Source organism: Centroberyx affinis, unplaced genomic scaffold (assembly GCF_046629955.1).
Source record: "Centroberyx affinis isolate AG114_WGS23_722 - 3 ecotype Tasmania unplaced genomic scaffold, CSIRO-AGI_Caff_v1 ptg002965l_1, whole genome shotgun sequence".
NCBI classification, from domain to species: domain Eukaryota; kingdom Metazoa; phylum Chordata; class Actinopteri; order Beryciformes; family Berycidae; genus Centroberyx; species Centroberyx affinis.
Window position 1 is genome coordinate 357,990 of NW_027281077.1, and position 20,879 is coordinate 378,868.

At 43.4% G+C, this 20,879-nt stretch overlaps 1 protein-coding gene across 1 annotated transcript; it reads left to right on the forward strand.

The window, feature by feature from the left end:
- The first annotated feature begins 2,326 nt into the window (after positions 1 to 2,326).
- LOC139658793 (dermatan-sulfate epimerase-like) lies at positions 2,327 to 19,664 on the forward strand. Its single transcript, XM_071536962.1, has 6 exons — positions 2,327 to 2,479; positions 4,384 to 4,846; positions 8,529 to 8,782; positions 14,427 to 14,666; positions 16,135 to 16,342; positions 16,821 to 19,664. Exons 2-6 carry the CDS (start codon positions 4,428 to 4,430, stop codon positions 18,565 to 18,567), a joined length of 2,868 nt encoding a protein of 955 aa, XP_071393063.1. The 5' UTR covers positions 2,327 to 2,479; positions 4,384 to 4,427; the 3' UTR covers positions 18,568 to 19,664.
- Positions 19,665 to 20,879: the final 1,215 nt, after the last annotated feature.

Below are 20,879 nucleotides of genomic sequence, written 5' to 3' on the forward strand. Positions count from 1 at the left end.
GGAATACTTATGCTTCATATGCAGTACCAGTTTGAGATATGCTTTAACCGACTTCTGAATGGTTAATTAGTCGGTGTGCATAGACAAGTTGTGCCATAATATTAAGAAGTCCAATGTCTTACAAATGAAAAGCTAATATTTTGACATTAAGCAGCGAAGAGCGGATAACATGGATGTGAGACCTTGGTCGTCCAAAGTGAATTATTACTTTTGCTGTGTGTGCAGGTGTTTTATGCACACAGCTGTAGTGATTGTACTCCTCTTTTCTCATCTGACTGACCCAGAAAATTTGACATGCACATTTGCCTTATGTTGAATTCATTTGTGGTCTTAAGTTCTTGAAAACACAGGGAAAGATCAATTATGTGTGTTGAAGTACTGTGAATGAAATAAAATGTTCTACAATTTTGTTACATAAGGTATCTTTGATTTTTCTTTCTGCAACTCACAGCGGACTATATGCAGACAAACTGAACATCCAAATGACAGCTTGTCATTACAGTGTTTGGTTGGTGACACTGTTTAGACACTCTGCCCTCACTCAGCATCAGAGGCGCAGTCAAGACCACCATAGTCGAGTCCAAGTCAAATACAAGACCTTAAGTTCAAGTTAAAACCAGGACTGAAGTAGGTAAAGACCCGGTCCAGACTGAGACCATAACAAATCAAGTCATATTCGAGACCAAGACCAAAATAAGCAATAAACACTGCACATCTTTCCACATATAAAAAAATATATGATTAAGGAAGTTCTATAGCATGAACAGAGATGTAGATCTATCTGCAAATCCACGCTACCTGTCCACTTAGAGCATCCACCAAATTGGTTTCTCTAGGATTCACTGTTTCTGAGGTACAGATCATTTTAGGGCAGAAAAAGAAGAAGAATCCTAACAGAAACAGTAGGGTTTCAGCTCCATTGGCTTGCAAACTTAGTTACAATAATTTTAGGTAGGTGGGAAAAAGTCAAGTCAACCTCCAAATCCTTTAGTTGCTTTCACTCAACGCTAACACATCCAGTAGAAGCTGAAGATTGTGGCTACTATAGTCTCATGTTAACATTAATACTTCTTTGCTAAGACTAAGCTTTTAGAAAGACAAGACAGTTTACTGTGTCACTGTAACCTAAATTTAGAAACAAATTAGCTTTTCAGACCATTCACCTCTACTTCTACCATTACTGAATTGACCTATACCCACACCACAGCTACATATTTTCAAATATCTCTCTTTGTCTAGCCTGGTTGTCCAGTTGCTCCAGTTCTGGACCATCCATGATGGTGCCAGACTTGGTTGCTAGGAGATTTGTGACGCAATTTCAAAGCCTGGGGCCAGTTGCATAAAGATAGACCTACTTAAATGTGACCTTAAGTCAAACTTGCTATAGACACTTATATTTACCCGTTCCTACAACTTATTGATTGTTGTAGATCTCTAATGTGTTGTTTCTGTCTCATTCTCTTCTTCAGGTCTTTCCAAAAAACAGAGATTTGCCGTCTTTTATTAAACAGCTTCAGTATTTAAACTTCCTACTCACAGTTAGGCCGACTCGTTGCCATAACAACAAAGTTCTTAACTGAAGGGGCCAGTTGCATAAAGCTAGTTTAAGACAAGTCTAAGCCTAGACCGGTCTTGGATTATCAGGTTGGAATAGTCTAATTAAGACTGTCTGTTACTTAAATATTACAACTGACTTATTTTGAGATAGGAATGTTAGCCACCTTGCCCCCGGCTAATCTTGAGTTAAGAATTTTGTTGTTATGGCAACGAGTGGGCCTAACTGTCAGAGTGAAGATGCCAAATCTTTGGTTTTTGGAAAGAGTCTGAAGAAGAGAGCGAGTCTTAGAAACAACCCATTAGAGATCTACAACAACCCAGAAGTAGTAGGAACAGGTAAATATAAATGTCTATAGCAGGTTTGACTTTAAGTCACATTTAAATCTAAGACCAGGTCTATCTTTATGCAACTGGCCCGTCGTAATATTTAACGTTAAGTAGCCTAACAGACAGTCTTAATTAGCCTAGTCCAACCTGAGAATCTAAGACCAGTCTAAGGCTTAGACTAGTCTTGAACTAGCTTTATGTAACTGGCCCCTGGACCAATACCAGTCCAAGTCAAATTAGGCAGCAGACAACACCAAAAAAAGTGGTCTCCGTACCGAGATCGCACTCGAGCAGATCATCCCTGCTCCGCATTGTGTTTTGCAGCCTGTACCTGGAGGTTTGTGGGAGGAGGGCAGACACTTAATTCATTAGTTCTCCTTTAAGCCACTTTCTTTCCCCTGCTGCCCCTCCTCATTCTCCAGCATGACGCTCCCTCCTCACTCACAGATCCTTTCTCTGCGCAGTGTAACTTTGCTTCGCTCCTAAAACAACTTTACAGCCATCGATTAATATTCCGAAAATTACTGTTGTTTGCAGGCAAGAAATGACTCGCGAGACGACTGGAATACGCTTTCGTGATTACCGCTTCTGACAGGTAAAGTAAACCGCTTTTGCCTTCATTGCTCCAAGTCTTTCGTGCTCGACTGGAACAAGGCTACTTTTGTGCGCATGATTTTGGGTTATCGATACCATCGATCATTGATAGTGCTGTAAAAGCAGCTTTACTAATTGGGGGGGATTGTAAAACTTTCACAACCATATTCTGTGATGTGTAGTTTTTCATCAGCCTACATGGCCTGATGAAGGAATGTTAGAATAAACTTTGAAATTGTAAATCTAGTCAGATATCCAAGATACTGCGCCTGGAGCAGATGAGTAAGGCATCAGCAGCAGTAGGTGCACTGGAGCCAGGAATGACTTTTGTGGGTATAACCATAACATTTGACACCCCCTGCTATTTTAGTTATCCATTACCTTCTTCTTACAACCATGGATCAGTGTTGAATAGCAGTCATATATTTAATTCAATAGCACTTTGCTTTATGAACTAGGTAGGCCCTCGGTAGGTAATAACTGCTGTTAATCTGGGGCTCCAGGGAGGGTAGAAGTGGCGATTTATGTTTACATTGTTTCTGGCTTTTTACTATTTCTACAATGAGATCAAAATCGCAGATGGCTGACTTGTTCATGCTCCCACAACCCTAACGAAAAGTAATGCTATAGGCCTACACATATCACAGCAAAACTACAAGGCCCTTTAGGAATATTACAATGATACCATATAGGAGATAAAAAATATCCTTAAGGTCACTATAAAGTCACCATTGAGTGCCACAGACACAATATAAATCTCTAAGGGGAAATTTAGGGAAATAAAGCAAATTAGTTATGGAGCACTCTACTTCTGGTTATAGACTTCCTCTATAAAAATGGGTCTGAGGCTACTGACAGTCACAGCTTCGCTGTGATGAATTAGCCCTTGGTTGTCTTGACCTCTTCTTGGCCACATGCTCCACCGTCCTCATGTGCACCGCAGAGGAATGTGACGCCTCATAAGGTCAAATGTCAGGATTAACCTGGCCCATCAGGAGAAATGTTTTTATGTTTTCTAATGGGAGGACACAGCACATTGAGCTCGTGTTTGTTTATTTAACGTGGAAAAAGGGCAACAAAATACATGTACACTCAGGACAGCTCACGCCATAAGAATGGCCTGCAGTCTAGACGTCTTTTAAATCACTACCAAATGGTTTTCCACCAGGCCATTGCCAAGAGCTCCACTAAGGTCATGGAATTTACTCTCATGTTCAGAGGGGAGATGATGGCCAACTCTGTCTTTCTGTAAAGCGCAGCACTTTGGTTTAAAGCTTGTGTCTAACAGCCCAGTAGACCAGAGTAATGTTACTTCAGTAACGGGCCATTTATGACCTCCAGGGCGCTGAGGCCTGCTTGTCTGGACATCTGGGTGTGCATGGCTAGACTTGTCTGACACTACCAATTTGGGAAAAAAAGCATGTACATTGAATAGTCGGAAACACAGTGGCCAGAGTTGTGATACAACCTCCAGATTAGACCGCTAAGTGGATAAGTGCATACATAAGAATATACAGTAAGTGAGGATTTAAGGGCGAAAGGGTATAATATTTTAAATGCACATTACTTGGTGACTAGGGATTTTAGAAGAAATGTGAACTATAAAGAAGAATTTACCTGCCGACCTTTCCTGCTGAGTTAAATCTGTATAAATCAGCCTGGCAATAGCTTGTATGTATATTTAGACAACAAAGGCCTCCCTGCGTGTGGGGGCAGTTTTGAGATTGGTAATAGTTCCTAGTTGTGCTGCTCAATATCTGCCTAGAACAGTAGGGAAAGCCAGAATGATCAGGAATACAGCTGTATCTAATTATTCGAGGAATGCGGGGCCTTTGTAAGAAAACGCTGCGCAGAATATGGGCAGGCTTTCTCAAAGTCTTTTCTTCCCCCCGCTCTCCTTTTCAGCTGAGCTCCTTCGGCGATGCCACGGACCCCTCTCTGATGTGACGATGAGAACCTACACCCGCGGGGCCCCCACAGTCTTCTTCATAAGTCTGCTGTGGCCCCTGCTGGCCCCGGCGGCGGGCGAAGCGGACCCCAGTGGAGGAATCCCCTTCATGGGAGGGAACTACGATGGCCATCCCATGCTGTACTTCAGCCAGGGGGATGTGGAGGAGCTGCAGGCCGCCGCCACCGGGACTCACCGGGACATGGCCCGGCGGATCCGCGAGGCCGGGGAGACCATGCTGGAGCACCCCGAGGAGTACCTGCCCCCCTGGAGCCCCGCCGAGTTCAGCGCCCGCTGGAACGAGGTGTACGGAAACAACCTGGGCGTGCTGTCCATGTTCTGCCTGCTGTACCCCCACAGGGCCGGGGCGCTGGACCTGGCCAGAGACTACATGGAGAGGATGGCGGCTCAGCCTAGTTGGTAGATTTTCTGTCTTTGTTCCTCTCATTATTTATACATCCGTCCCCTGTTGCATATAGGTTTCATAGAAGATTCTGTTGACTGAAAATCCATGAGAAAAGAATCAGTTTTACTGCTCACACTCTACTTTAGAAAACTGAACCAGCCCCCTCTTAGGATTTCCTTTCTTTTTGTTTCTGTTTTTCTCATTACAGGGAATAACAGAAAACTGTTTAGAGAGATGGTGCCTGATATCTGTGATCCTCCATGTGTATCCACTGGATATTAATACTAATTCCTCCCCCTCAGAGGATTATAGTCAATCCCTCCCTCCAGTGTATTCTCATTTTTCTCCGTGGGCAGAGCTGGGGTGCAGATGCATTGTGGTCCGATAAGTCTGTGGTCCAGGAAATATGTTTAGCAGCTGTTTGAATTCATTGCTGAACATGCCCCCGTTCAAAGGAAATGAAATGTTCAGATGTGAGCTGAACGGCCCGCTGCAGCGTGATGGAGCGCGTTGGGTTGAGACTGCAGCTCAGCTGAGCGGGGAGGGATCCCAGACGACTCCCACAGCTCGTCTCAGTTCAGTCCCACACTATCCTGCCTCCTAGTCTCGCAGCAGGGCCCAGTGTTTAAGTTATGTAACAGAGAAGCTTTGCGTGTCCCGTTGCCATCAGCGATGCATTGCTGTGACGCTCTACCTGCTACACACACAGCGTGCCAACTCCATAGCGTTCTGATTATCCATTGCCCTAATTTCATCAGCTATTCTCAACCCATTAAGCATAAACAATATGCGTTCATAATATAAATATAATCTGGCAGGTTATTTAACATTTAGCTAGGTACCATAAAACTGAAAATACTAGATGTATATTGCACTTGGCTATTAAATGGGTGGACATCAAATTTATTTTACATTAACCAAAAATCACTAGAAACAGTCTATTTGAATTTAAGCATTTCTTGGTATTTACATGTAGGATATATGCTAAATAATTTTATAGTATGCCACTAGAAACAACACACCTGGTGCACCTATCATTATATTGCATTTTAAATGTGTGTACAGATTCACATTCGTACCAGCCGTCTCGACTTCCTCGATCACAGTCTAAAACTGCACTCTGTTTCTCAAGCTGAGTGTGAGTGTGAGAGGAGGTCGCTGACACAAGGAGCAAAACAATGAATTGTTGCTGCTAATTTTGTGGTTGTGGCGCTCTGTGCTTTGAGGCTTTTCTCTCAGTTTAGCTCAAGGATAAAGGTCACATCTCATTCATTTATGATTTCACAACAAGAAATATAGATTTCCTTTCCAAATTTCAAACGGAATAGGGTGTAAAGAGAAGGGAATAGAGTACTGTTTGACTGGATTTGTGGTATCCTCAAACACTACTGCTTAATTGCAATGCGAGAATAAATGCAGTGCTGCTCAAAACAAACGCTCCAATTCTACAGATTTTTTTTAACCTATAGCTTTCTATGCTGACCACCAATGAAGTGTTTAGAAATTGTCCAACAAAGAATGCCAGATTTTAGATTAGAAAAAGCAGGATTCTGTAGGCACCAGTAGCAAAATAAAACCTAACAGCTTTACAATGCGTTCACACTGCGAGCAACACCATCAACACCAGTCACCAGAAGTCCATTCATTTCCTGTTGATTCCTATTCATTTCCTGTGTGATCAACAGGCTTGTCGGCCGGGAAAAGTTGGCCACGGCAAGAACTTTTCACAGTTATCAGCCGTCAACAGCGTGCTCGATTCTTTCTCTACCGATGTGATTTCGATCTATGAACAAAACACCTGGCAAGTGCAACATGGATGACAAGTTGATTACAGCCAATGAAGGCTTCTCAGTTCTCTTCTTTTATTCAAAAATGCTGGGGTCGATGCTAACCATAACAGTCATTTTATTATGTTTTTTCTGTTTATTTTCAATTAATCCAACCTAATTATCACTTGCCAGCATGCTATAATAACCTCTTAAAATTATGTAACTTCAGGACAGGCAGTGCCAGAGCAGTTTGTAGCTGCCCAGACCCACTACACAGATGCAGTCAAGCCTCTTGCACCGCTCACAGTTGGTCCTAGTTTTCTCAATTCTCAGTTGGCAAGTCATAAGACAGAATTGTCTGTGTCCTAATCTTGGACTGAACATAATAACCACACGTGGACAGGAGATTGTGTTAATCTTTGATGAACTGAATCTCCAGGTACCAAATTATTGCTGTTTTTGGCAGAACGGTGAGACAATCCCCTCTCTTGCAGGTACACCCAACACCCCTTCCCCCATGTGGAGAGGGAGGGGAGTCCAGCAGGTTAATCCTTTTCGTTTTGCTCCACGGCTGCTGTGCTCCCTTCAGCCATTGAACAGGGGAAAGGGGATTTTCCACAGGCTCCTTTTCTAGGGTTTTTAGACGGTGCGGTATTAGCGCAATTCGCAGGACGTTTTTTCACAATATCGGTGCCCGTGCCGCAGCTGAGAAACGACAAGCCACCAAGCATGTGTTTTCACATCTCAAGAACACGCTGCGAGTTTTCTCTTTGGCCGCACTTTTATTATGGTCGCCGAACCTCACACACAGTGGCTCCAGGAACCAGTCAGCTGTGGTATCCATGACCTTCAATTATGTCTCCGACAACTCGTGGAAGCGAACCATATTCTGACGGGGAAACTCCAGCTTGTGGCATACTGGTCCCTGGTTTTTTACACAGTCCGTGTGTAAACATACAGAAGTGAGACTCTGTGTGCTTTGGCATAATTCAATAAACAGTGCAGCAGTGACATGGAATTATTCCTGTTACCGTCTTCCTTTTGCAGCACTTAACTAGATTGAACCAAAAATGTGTACAGTTTACCTTTTTTTAATAGACACATTGCAAGATATGGATTCCCTTTCATCCCTTTGGTTGTTTCATAACCATGTTTAAAAGGAATTAATTTCAAATGAAGCTCAGCAGCCTCTTGACACATGGAAATGATGCATTAGCAACATCAAATGGAAGAACCTGCCCCAAGGGATAGCAGTGTGTCTTTGATATATCATGTGTGTAATTAAGTGTTTTAAGAGTTTTCAAGGGCAGCTGTTAGTTGGAGGGGATGTTAAGGTCTATGTGGAAGTGTAGCTTATTGATTTCAGTAGATTTGTGTGTATATCACAGCATGATCTACTGAGTGAGATCACAGCAGTTTATAACACGAGTTTGGATTCATCACCACATCTGAGGTCCATTTTTTCTGTAATTAGAGTGTGTGGAATAATTAAAGAACACCTTTAACTGTTTTACAACAATAAAGATTTGCGCTCTTAAAAATGCACGGAAGTCAGCATTCTCAGATGCTAGCTACTGTTAAAGAGGAGGGAATTTGCACATGCTACACTTTTATTTGGCTCTTTACACGGTAGTGTAGACGTAGATGTAATTGCTGTGTAAAATGCTACTTAGCAGCTTTGTTTTTGCTTTCAAAGTGAATAGACATTTTAAGGCTAATTAAGAGGCTTGGCAAAGGAAAAGACTTGCTGTTCATGACATTTTCCTGGATTTCATTTAAAGGGTGAAACTTTTCACAGCTGTATTTTGCCACGTTGTTCAAAGCATATTTTCCTCTCAGTTATTAAAATCTCACTATTTACCAAATTCCCTAAACTCATTTGTCTGCTCGTCTTGCCTTCAGCCGTTTGTTGCTGTCTGTTTTGCAGGTTGGTCAAAGACGCCCCCTGGGATGAAGTTCCTTTGGCGCACTCTCTGGTCGGGTTCGCCACCGCTTACGACTTCCTGTACGAGTACTTGAGCAAGGGGCAGCAGGAGCGCTTCCTCCAGGCGATCGGCAACGCCTCGCGGCTGATGTACGAGAAGTCCTACGTGCGCGGCTGGGGCTTCCAGTACCTGCACAACCACCAGCCCACCAACTGTGTGGCTCTGCTGACAGGCAGCCTGGTGTACATGACCCAAGGTGATTATCACTGATGCATGTGGTTATAATCTATGTCTCCTGAGTTTATGTAAACAGCAATACATTAATAGATCAATACTATGGCCATGGTTTCACTGAGGTCTTACATCTAGGGTTAGACCGATAAATTGGTTGACGATATTAGCCTAAAAATCTGATATCTGCCCGTTTGTCATCCACCTCTGATATGATGGAGGTTTCTCTCTGACCTCACCCAATCAGAGAAATGATTCCAGTGTGGTGTAGGAGTATTTTATACAACCAGTTTAAGAGTTAGGAATAAAGCCAGGAAAGAAATCTGCCTCACTCTGCATTAAGGAGCTGCAACACATCTAAAAGAATTTCATTCGTAGGGTTTTCACTGGAGAGTTTTAGCGTCACATGGTCCAAAAGCTGTTTCACAGGCTTTTCCCACTCTGCCAAGAATAAAATTCTGGAGGGAAACACTGAATACTTGTGATTTTTCTGAAGGTTTTTGGCATGAAAATTATCACATTTAAAGATACTGAATATAAGCTCAAAACACTGGCTATGGGCAGCTTCAATCCAAACATATTTATCATTATTGGCCTTGAAAAACCCATGTTGGTCAAATCCTGCTTAGAATTGTGAGACTGATTTCCAGGTTAGGGTTAGGACAATATTTACTGTTGGTCTAGTTTGAGAGTTTTGAGAGTAGTGCCCCTTTGATGATGAGAGTCACGTAATTTAAATATAAATATAAAATGCCATTTTTTGTTAAAATACGTGGGTTTAAGTTTAATTATTCCACAAAATCAGCTCTTAAACCCTGTGTATTATTAGCTTACTGGCAGCTATAACTTGCTTCATACTGTAGAAGTATTAGTTGTTACTTATTAGTTTGTTTTGAGTGAATGGATAATTCACAAAAGTAATTTTTTTGTTCCCATGGTGAGACTTAGCAGGCTTTATTCGTTTATGCGAAACTTTATTGACTGGAATTTCAGTTCAGCCAGCCTGAGGTTAGATACCATAGCTGCACTGCATCCTTTGTAATTGTTTTTCCAGCCGAGAAGCTCCACATGATTCTGTAGCATTCTGAAGTTTAGGTATTTGACTGCCATACTGTAGGCAACAATGATTATTTCCTGCGTATTCACTCTGATTCTTTCTGTTCAGCCTCAATATCCTGGACTAAATATTTTGTGTTGTGGAGAAAGGCCACTGGAAGGTGAATGCCTATTGTTCCCAGCAGGCCTACAGTGCAGCTTGGTTTGCTTACAGGGATTTGATTCCTGGTACAAAAGATCCAGTCCTGATGTGAACTAAATGACAGCTGGCTTACAGAGATCACTGTGGTCACGGTGGTTTTAGTTTGAGGCTTTTTTTGTAGAGGGTAACCAGGGGTGCGAAGAGGAGGGGCTGTGCAGACTCAGGAGTTACAGCACACCCTCTCTTTTGGTTCACTTCAACTTGTTTGTTTCAAGCCAAGGAAAAGAGTTTTTTTCTCCAGCTTGGCTTATTAACACGTCTGTTACCTGGGAGAAGGAGTTTTGCTTGGCCACCGCTTGTGTTTTTTTTCACAGATTATATTTGTTAAAAGTGTGCTTTTTACAGCAGACATCATGCAGGAGTGATCGTTTTATACTTAGCACTTAATTAGGGTGACAAAAATCGCTTCTTAATAGATTTCTAACATGATTTATGTGCAATGATCAAAAAAAGCTCATTCCTGCTGGTCCAGTTAGCAGCCTTACTCAGGCATGTCTCCTAACATTGTGCAGAGGCCGGACTGCATTCCATTTTCCTATATTTATCATTCATTTCCTGTGCAAAAGTATGACATTACATGCAAATATTATTCTGTCAAGATGGCTGTGAATAGATGGACATTTGCCAGCAATGCGCTGCCAGAAATGAAGAACAAACTCTGGCTCCATTTCAGAACTATCTCTTCTTCAGCAGTTATCTTCCGCAGGATTTACATTGCTGACATTTAAGACTCAGCACCATAACCCTAACCCTAACCCTCTCATATTAGTTAGTAGTGTTGTGTTTTCTCAGAGGAGGTTTTGGCAGATTTTTTTGTGCTTTAAAATAACACTCTCATGCTCTTAAAGTCACAAACCATCAAGAAGTGTTGGTCCATAGGGGAAGCGCTGTACGGAGATAGTGAGTTAGATCGCTGGATAAGAGGACAGCAAGCAACTTAGAGGATAAGTGCATTCCAGATGCAGGTGTCTGCATGTTGGTGCCTGGAAGCTCAACGCTTAATTGGACAGAATTGTGTGCAGTTTACCCGGAGTTCATCTGTAGTTAACCCCGACTCTCCTATCTGTCGCGTCCTCCCCGCCTGCCACCAACACTGTAGCAATGTCTGCCAAACCGATGCATGCAGTGTATTGTTGTTTCGTACTCGTATGGATTCTACTGAATGTAGAATCATACTGTTGACTTGTGTATTTGTCCTGAAAACAGCTTGGGCGTTTACTACACAAGAGGCAGATTAGGTTGGAATCACTGGAGATGCTATTAAGACACTTGTAAAGTCAATTTATGATAATGGAAGGCTCACTTATTCCACAATTACAGTGCAGTCGGACAGTAAAAAAAAAAAAAATACAAATTTGACACAGCTTGTGCTCTTACTGTGGTGAGACTTGCCTCACCTGACCTGATATATTGGTCAGATTGTTGGATTTGGTTTCACCGCAACAAAATAAATATTGTAAATAGAGAGAAGACCATTGCCCCAGCTCCCTATTTCTCACAGTATTAGTAGTCTTTATATTATTGCTTCTAATTTAAAGGGGCATTAAGTAACTTATGACTTTTATCTACCTCTTTTGGTGACCAAGGATTTTGGTGCAACAATATCAACAGGTCTTTGACACAGTGTATGGTGGCCTGTAAATGACAGAAACCACAACGTCCTGGGTCCAAATCTGGCCAGGGACCTTTGTTGCACGTCATCTCTGCCGACTTACTGTATGAAATAATAGAACCCCCCCCCTCTCTCTGTCTCTCTCTCTCCAGTCTTTCCTGGCTCTATGAACTATCTAAAGGCAAAAAAGGCCAAAAAAGCATATTTGAGAAATAAGAGAAACTTTGTTCCAAAACAGAGAATACAGGCCAGAAAGTGACTTCTGCAAGCCAGAAATTGCAGCACTTGGTGAAGTAATCGTTGCGTCACTGGTATTGATCAATAACTCTATCAACTGTCCCGCAGATATACGGTGTGGTTACAGTCTAATCACACTGTAATTACCATAAAGACAGAGTTTTTAACATGGGGAAATTGGGTTGCTGCAGCAGCAAAAGTAATTAGCATTCAGCAGGGAGGAAAAGGACAATAGAATATAAGCAATATAATTTTAAGATTTATTGTGATAACTAAGAACTTTCCTAATAGTGTCATTTCTGGTCCATTGGAATTTAGTAATCCACATCATATCAAAATGACCATTGTAACAACTAAGAAAGTAGCTTGGAAAATGTTGGTATCCATTTTAACCCCATCCACTCAACAAATGTTTTTGGAGATAGTGGCCAGCATTTGATAATACTTATGGAGATTAAACATTCATTAAATATTGTTGAGTAATATATGAAAATTACTAGAAATAATTAGGGACGGTTTAGTAATTTATTTACATGATCATTGCGATTCAACAGTGGTGTTATATTTTGATCTGCGAACAAACCGATGGGGCAGAAGGCGAGTCAAACAGTGCCTTGACCTTTCACATTCCTCTGGACTGCAGGCTCACGGTGCTCTGAAGAGTTAACTGGCAGGCTCAGTTCGCAGCACTCAAAGTGTGGGAGACTAATGTGTGCTGATGGGGCTCTGGGTCTCCAGACTCAGCACCCGGGCTAACAGCATGGGAGACAGCCGGCCTAAGCCCTCAGCACGACAGCAGCATTATCCCCTCTGCTAGTCATTAGGCAAACTAGCCACATTATTAGAACAGAGGAAATTAGACCTGAGACTGTAGTGTTATTGTGCTGTACATGTTTGTGATGTAGGTTGTCTGGTATGTGCTCTCCTTTTAATGTGGGCTAAAGTGGTAATCTTTGAGATCCTTGTTTTTTGGGGGGATTTGGGACATCCTTGGTGCTAAGTGCTCATTGCTGTGGTGTTTTTGCACTGGAGTTTCTGTTTGAGTTTCTGTAGGTTGGCGCTCTTTTCTTTGTCTGTTCAGCCATGGTGGCTCATCACTGCTCATGCTAACTACCCAGATCTTCTTCTATTGATTCCAAACAAACTCCTGCTGCATTTGTCCAATAAATTGGTATAGCTGTAGCAAGGATCTAACTTCATTTGTTTAATTGCTCGTATAGTAGCATTACTTGTGAGGAAAGTGACTGAACAGTGCGCTGCTCAGACGTGTGGAAGTGGAGCGCGAGCGCCGGTGAAGCGCAGTTTGGGTAAATGTGGTCTTTGTGTGCCAGGAGTTCCTGTTTGATGGTAAATACCTGCTCTGTGTAGGCCACCGGTCCCCAAGCCCAAACCAAACAGCGGCGTGGACAGCTCCGATAGGCGGACCCAGCCGACTGGGCGGGTGCCAGGCAGCCACCACCGATGGCCCCGGGATTCCTCAATGAACTGTGGCTGGAGTGTTTATGTGGTCACTTGTTCTCATAGTAAACTCTATGTGTGTGATCCAGTGAGAGAGCGAGAGAGAGAGAGAGAGAGAGAGGGAGAGAGGGAGCATACATGGTGTTAGTGCGCTACAGTGTCATATTTTCCATACCCGCAACTAAATGTTGTGTGTGGAAAGAGTTGCTAAAGGTTTCTTTAGGTAACGGACCAAGAACACGTTGTGTGCTGTTATGCTGTTTTTCATTAATTATATGAAGAATAAACATGAGTGACATAACACATACACATAAAGATAGATCAGCTGAGGCAGGTTGGGTCGTAATGCAAGGTTTCTTTCACTCTTAGTCCTGGTGTGAGCATATTCTAAATAAGCTAAGCACTTACAAGGCCCCTGCTTGCAAAGAGGATTACGGCTAGCCCTCCCTATTCATGCAAAGCGATAAAAAATCTATTTTTGCTTTGGCATGTTGCTGTAGGTTATTTGTCTGCAACTTTTGTGTTTGTCATGACTGCTTTCTTGGCCAGGTCTCTTTTGAAAAACAGGATTTTCATGTCAATGGGGACTACCTGGCTAAAGTTAAAGCTAAAGCTGCATTACGCAAGATTTTTATGTAAAACTACCCTTGTAATGAGCCTAAATCACAAAACAGGGCTGCAGTAGAGAAGTGTGTCAAATCTACCCAAATTGAGACCTCATAGATTTCCCCAAACTCAATTCTGGTGTTGAGTAAGGACATTTCTCAGCCCACAGAAAGTGATAAATCAAAACTTATAGCCAAATCCAGTGTCTCACCTAAACAGCAACAAGCGAGTGCTCTGTCCAGAGAAAGGTGGACTCATGAACATTAGATCTTTTGCCTTTCTCGTCCCATTGGTATAAAGTGATCATAGACCGGCCAGTTTGGTAAACATGAGCGTGCTGTGTGCAGTTTACTGCCGTCACATTACAGGATTTCTGGGTATCAAAGAGCTGCCAATGTGCAAAGTTGCCTGCTGTAGCTTCAAAATAAACTGTGGTGAGACCGGGGATCTCGGACTGCATTTAGCATCTGAAACCAAACCAACCCTCCTCTGTTCCAGGTTACCTTCAGGAGGCCTACCTGTGGACCAAGCAGGTCCTTGCCATCATGGAGAAGTCCATGGTCCTTCTGCAGGACGTGACAGACGGCTCGCTGTATGAAGGAGTGGCCTACGGGACTTACACCACCCGCTCTCTGTTCCAGTACATGTTCCTGGTGCAGCGCCACTTCGCCATCGGCCACTTCGACCACCCATGGCTCCTGAAACACTTCGCCTTCCTGTACAGGACTATCCTGCCTGGTAAGTGTCATCTGCCGTGACCAAACACTCTCATTTCCCTTCCAGAAGCTGTGAAATTTATATGTTACAAAGTGATACATTTTTGATTGAAATGGATATATTTAGGCAGCCAAATACAGACTGAGTCAACAATCTGTGCGCAAGTGTTTACTTAGCTATGAATGGCTGACACATCTGGCTAGCCCCTAGCATGTTCTATGCCAAAGTTACCCAATGGATGTATTAGATTAGGCATGAAAATATCCTCGGGCACCACACTGGAGAGTAGCTTCTCCTGTGACCTGATGTGGGGTATGCATGCGTGCAGTTATTACCTTCCTGGATGCCTTTCAAAGCTGCGCTGAGACCAGCAGGGATCCGAGCCTTTCCTCTCCTGGCTGTCCTGGAAGGCTTGTCTGAAGGTCAGGGGGAGGGCAGCGGTGGAGGAGGGGCCCCTCAGGTCAGGCTCGGACATTTCACAGCCCCCTGCCAACAGTTTCTGTATTGTGGCTGGGCGGCACTGCTGCATTCAGAAAGCACCTCTAATTACATCGGCCAGGAGAGCCTCGGATCCGGAGCCACAATGGCAGCTTTCTCCCCCTGGACAGGAAGACAAGGCCAGATTATCCTAAACCGCCCCCTTTGCAGCCCGGATGGTTGCTCTCCTCTCACTGCCTGTGTGTGTGTGTGTGTATGTGTGTGTACAGTTGACGGGAAGTGTATGGCAATAAAAATGCAACTGCAACTAACAAAATAGCTCTGGGCCTGTTCTGAATATTAGTAACACTGATAATATCAACTAGGTCATTGCCAATAACCTAGTTTAACCTAAAATAATATTATCTCAAACCCTGAAATAATTGCCTTGGAGCAATTATTTGCTCAATGTTTAGTCATGCTCACAGCTACGGTGGTGTAATGAGACACTCCTTACAACAAGAAACCACAAGCATGTGGAGTTGCAGCATGTGGAGTTGCAGCATGTGGAGTTGCAGCATGTGGAGTTGCAGCATGTACGCGTGTTCTGATTTTGGTTATCACTGTTATTTTGAGTTCCTGTGGTTAGATATTTACTATAGCTCATTTTTAACACCCATCTCCCCACCAAACTGCAAGTTTGTATTTTAGATATTTACAGTTAACAAAATGAATGTCAACAGTTTGTGTTTAGGATGGGACTGAGCGCTGTGAGCTGCTGCTTTCAGACAGTTAATGTTGGGGGCATGATTCACTTATTTCACTTTTGTGTAGGATTTTACACAGAATCCAAGCATTATTTAAAGTAATAAACTATAAATAAACCAAACTATTCAAACCCCAATCAGTACCTCAACATGTCAGCTGTCAAGTCATATTTACCCAACATTTATGATAATAATGTCAAGTACTTATGCATGAAATCCATATGAATGGCCACTATTGAAGTTGTGCTCTCTCTGTGTTTGAACTGTAAAATAATCTACATGTCTCTCTGACCCTCCCCTACCAGGGTTTCAGAGGACTGTGGCCATTGCTGATTCCAACTACAACTGGTTCTACGGTCCGGAGAGCCAGCTGGTCTTCCTGGACCGCTATGTGATGCGTAACGGCAGCGGAAACTGGCTGGCAGATCTGATTCATCAAAACAGGGTGACAGACGGGCCAGGACAGGCTGGCAAAGGACAGCGATGGTGCACACTCCACACAGAGTTCATCTGGTGAGTCGCTGAATGTGGCCTCATGCCAGAAATATCTGCAGTCTTTTTGTACTGAGTGCAGGTTATTATTGAAAGGAAAAATCCACAAAACACTTTAACACTGTTAAAAACAGCTATTGGTCATGCACCTTGGATTTTGTTGTTTGGTGATGTATATTTTTTATTCCCATGGATAACTGGGAAAACGTAGACGATGTGTCCTCTCTGGGGGTTTCAAAAGGCATTCTGGGAAATGTAGGAAATCACTAACTCAAGTAGATGGAGATAAGGCAGGTTGAGGAAATGCGGGTACACCAAAAAAGTAAATTACAACACTTCATCACAAAATAACTCCTGAAATGCATTTAAAAATTGACGATACATAGCAGTGTAAATGTATCTCAGGGTGGATTTTTCTTTAAGTTTTAATTCTATTTCAATGTATTTGTGATCTGATTAACTGTATTTCTGATCTCTATCCTATTATCATGTTCTGCAGGTTTGACCCGGGCCTGATCCCCAAGCCTCCCTCAGATTTTGGAACATCCCAACTCCACCACTTTGAGGACTGGGGAGTGGTCACCTACGGCAGTGCTTTACCCGCAGGCACCAACCGCACCTTCCTCTCCTTCAAGTCGGGGAAGTTGGGAGGACGCGCCATTTTCGATATCGTCCACAGGAACAAGTACAAAGACTGGATCAAAGGGTGGAGGAACTTTAACGCCGGGCACGAGCACCCTGACCAGAACACTTTCACCTTTGCGCCCAATGGTGTCCCCTTCATCACCGAGGCACTGTATGGACCCAAATACACTTTCTTGAACAATGCGGTGTTGTTTGGCCCGGCTGTCTCAGGGAGCTGCTTTAAGCCATGGGCTGGCCAGGTCACAGAAGCCTGTGACTCCAAGTGGTTGAAGTACAAGGCGGGACTGGCAGCTGATACCCAGGGAAGGGTAGAGGCCGCCATGGAGAGGCAGGGGATGGTGTTCATCCGTGGGGAGGGACAGTCCGCTTACAACCCCGACCTGAAGATCAGGAGCTTCCAGAGGAACCTGCTCCTGCTTCATCCCCAGCTCCTGGTCCTGGTGGATCACATACACCTGGATCCAGACAGCCCGACCAGGGCAATGAGCGCTTTCTTCCACAACACGGACCTGCCGTTCCAGGACACAAAGGTAGACGGTGTGCATGGAGCGTTTGTGTTGCGTGGTGAGAACATGTATAAGATGTTCTGGATGGACGACACAGGCTTCAGTGACAAAGGGGTGGTGGGGTACTGGAATTACCCTCGTGGGTATCCATATAATGGCTCTAACTATGTGAATGTGACAATGCCACTAAGGTACCCTCACACCAGGGTGGCCTACATTTTCTATGGACCAGGGGTGGATGTGCAGAGTTTCAGCCTGCGTGGCGACGACCAGAGAGTGGATATTTACCTGGCCACCAAGGAACACACCTACACCATCTACCTGCTGACTGGAGAGGTCACCAGCAAGCCCCTGTTTGCCATGGTGCTGTTGGACCACAAGAAGATCGTATTCGAGAAGGTGGCGGCTGCTGTGGACAGCTCGCCGGAGGAGGTAGAGGAGTATGTCAACGTGGTGGAGGACAACCTCCAGCACGCCAAGCCCGTCTTCCAGCAGATGGAGAGACACATCCTGGGACGGGTTCTCAACACTGCCAGCTTCCGCAAGACTGCAGAGCGCCTCCTCCAGTTCTCCGACAAGAAGAAGACGGAGGAGATCATTGAGAAAATGTTTGCTATGTCTAAGAAACAGGGCAAGGGGAAAGGGGGGAAGAAGATGAACCTTGGGGAGAAGCTCTCTGAGAGCCTGCCTGACATTTTTGCACAGATTGAGGTGAGTGACAAGAAGGAGAGGCAGAGGACTTCGAAGCGTATACTTGAGGACAGTCCAGAGGAGGGAGAGGGGGACTCGCGGGCCTTTATGGATTATGCAGACGGCCGAAAAAACAGAAAGGGGGGCTTTGTTAAGGGCCGCAAATTCAAGGAGGTTCACATGGTGGCCACCGCTGGGAGCGAGGGTCAGTCCAGCACGGCCTCCTACATAAGACTCTTTCTCATCCTGAACATAGCCACCTTCTTCTTGCTCCTGGCTGTGTTACTGACTCGCTTCCAGAGGGGGCGAAGCCTGCACACCCAGAGGTGTTTCTATGCCATCCTTCTCATCGACAGTTTCATCTTACTGTACCTCTACTCGTCCTGCTCTCACACACAGTGTTAACATCATCGGTGTGTGTGAGGGAGGGATCGTCCGTCGACAGATCTACTGACCTGTTGTTCACGATGGATGAAACGCACCCCACACACCTCAGTCTGAGCCAAATCTACCTAATGGGTGTTCAGGAAAAGAATTGATTCCAAATAGGAATTGATAAATCGCCAAGATTTAAACCAGACCACCTCTGACGTAATAAGCTTCTGTGGAGCTGTAGATTTGAGTCTGTGTGAAGTTTGTCCTGTACAGTATTGAGAAGTCCGGCCTTGTATCGAAGATCTCAAGGTTAGCCACTAAAAATGCAGTCATCACCGTCTGTACTTGAGATTTGTCATGTCTACATAGTTCTTAGGAATACATATACATGTATATATGTGAAAACAAGATATATTTTTGTGGTCTTATTTTTTACCAATTTGTAATTAAACTTACTACACGCATAGCTGTGCATTGTCATTGTGTGTTTGTGTCTAGTGACTGTGGGAACTGACATTTAGGTCAGATGTGTTGCCCATAAAGGTATGCAATAGGTTTATGTCTGTCAACAGTCATTCAGTAGTCATACTGGATACATGTTTGTCAAAGACATTGTATTTTGTATGTTTATCATCGGCGACATGCGCTGTACCTTGTTTTAGTGAACACCAGTGCTAGAATAACATTGGAAAGGAATTACTATTGGAATCGGGGCTGCGTTCAGAAAAATTGTGCGAAAATCTGTTATCACATGATTGGGTACATTGAAAATATCCATCCATTCCCTTACCTTGGCAGCAGGGATGCGGCTATTTCCACCTTCCTGTTCAGTCTTTCACTTACAGGTAATAACAGCAGCTGTAACAGAGATACATTTCTGAACACTGAAGGGTTTTACTTAGTCATTCACAATATTAGTGAGTCCATAAACCATGATTCAGAGTTTCATAGTACGCATCTGCTGAAAAGTCAACACAGTCTAGACACACATGACTCCTCGCCCTCCAAGTCTCACATGCATCAACACGCCTCTCGGCTGTCTTATAAACGAGTGTTGCTAAATCCACCGGGTCCCCATCGAGATAAGTGAACATCTGATGGAAGTGATAACCAATACATCAAAACATTCCCACGGGAAAGAATGAGTCAGAGACCATTACTGTATTTTGTCGAATAAACTCATTTTCACAGCAGTTTGGTGTTTGATTTTCATATCTTGAAAAGAAAAAGTTGAATCTTTTCTACCTCATTTATTTTCCCAGCCCCTCACCTTTACCATGATCATCTATTGTCAGGGCACTGTGGTTTTGATCCTTGCACTTTTTATTTGCTTGTAATATCAGTGATGTAGGTATTGATGTTTACAGAAGACTAACTTCTGCTAAACATCTATCTGCTAAATATAAACACAAATTCAGGGTTCCCACGGGCCTTGAAAATTCTTGAAAGTGTGTGAATTTGAGAAAAATAAGGCCTTAAAAGTTTCTTTTGTTTGTTTGTTTTTAATGAATGGCTGGCCTTGAACGTTGTTGATTTATTCTTAGGAAAACCCCATGAGGGATATTTGCTTTGATATAGCAGCAGTTTAAAAATGAATGATTTCACCATGATTTCTTGACTTGAGTAAAAGCAAAAAGACTCTATGGTGTCTAATTTTCCCCGATATCATGCCTTGCCCCCAAAACATGCCAGTTCTGAATCCTTGAATTACTGAAAAGTGCTTGAATTTGAAAACCCTGCAATATGCGTAACTCTCTTGTGTAACTGAGAAGCATCAAAACAGAACTTTTGTTCACACAGTTAAGTAACCTATGGGTGAAGTGACTGTCTTTCCATTTCTCTCTTCAGAAAAAACGCTGTGGGTTATTTTGTCCTGATTGAGCAGATAATCACTACCAGATGTGCTCCATAGTGTTCACTTATATAAACGGTGACTTGGCTGAAGATGTCTAGCTACTATAGACAGATTTACTTGCATGGAAGGAACTAATCAGCATGTTTTCTTCATCTTTGTAACAAATGCAGTCTCACCGAGCCAAACACCGAGTCTCCATTTGTGTTTAGTCATGTTAAATTTAAGCCAGACTGATGATAACTAGCTACAACACGAGGCTCATAGAAACTGACCAAAGACCTTCCATGTTAAGGCTACTTCTTTCCCCTACCACTAACGTTAACCTACTACTACTACTAGCCTACTATTAGCCTACTACTACTACTACTACTACTACCCTACTACAACTACTACTTCTTCTTCGTCTTCTTCTTCTTCTTCTTCTCTGTGTTTATTGGCAAACCAATTTCAAGGTGCATATCGGATCGCCACCCACTAAACCGGAGTG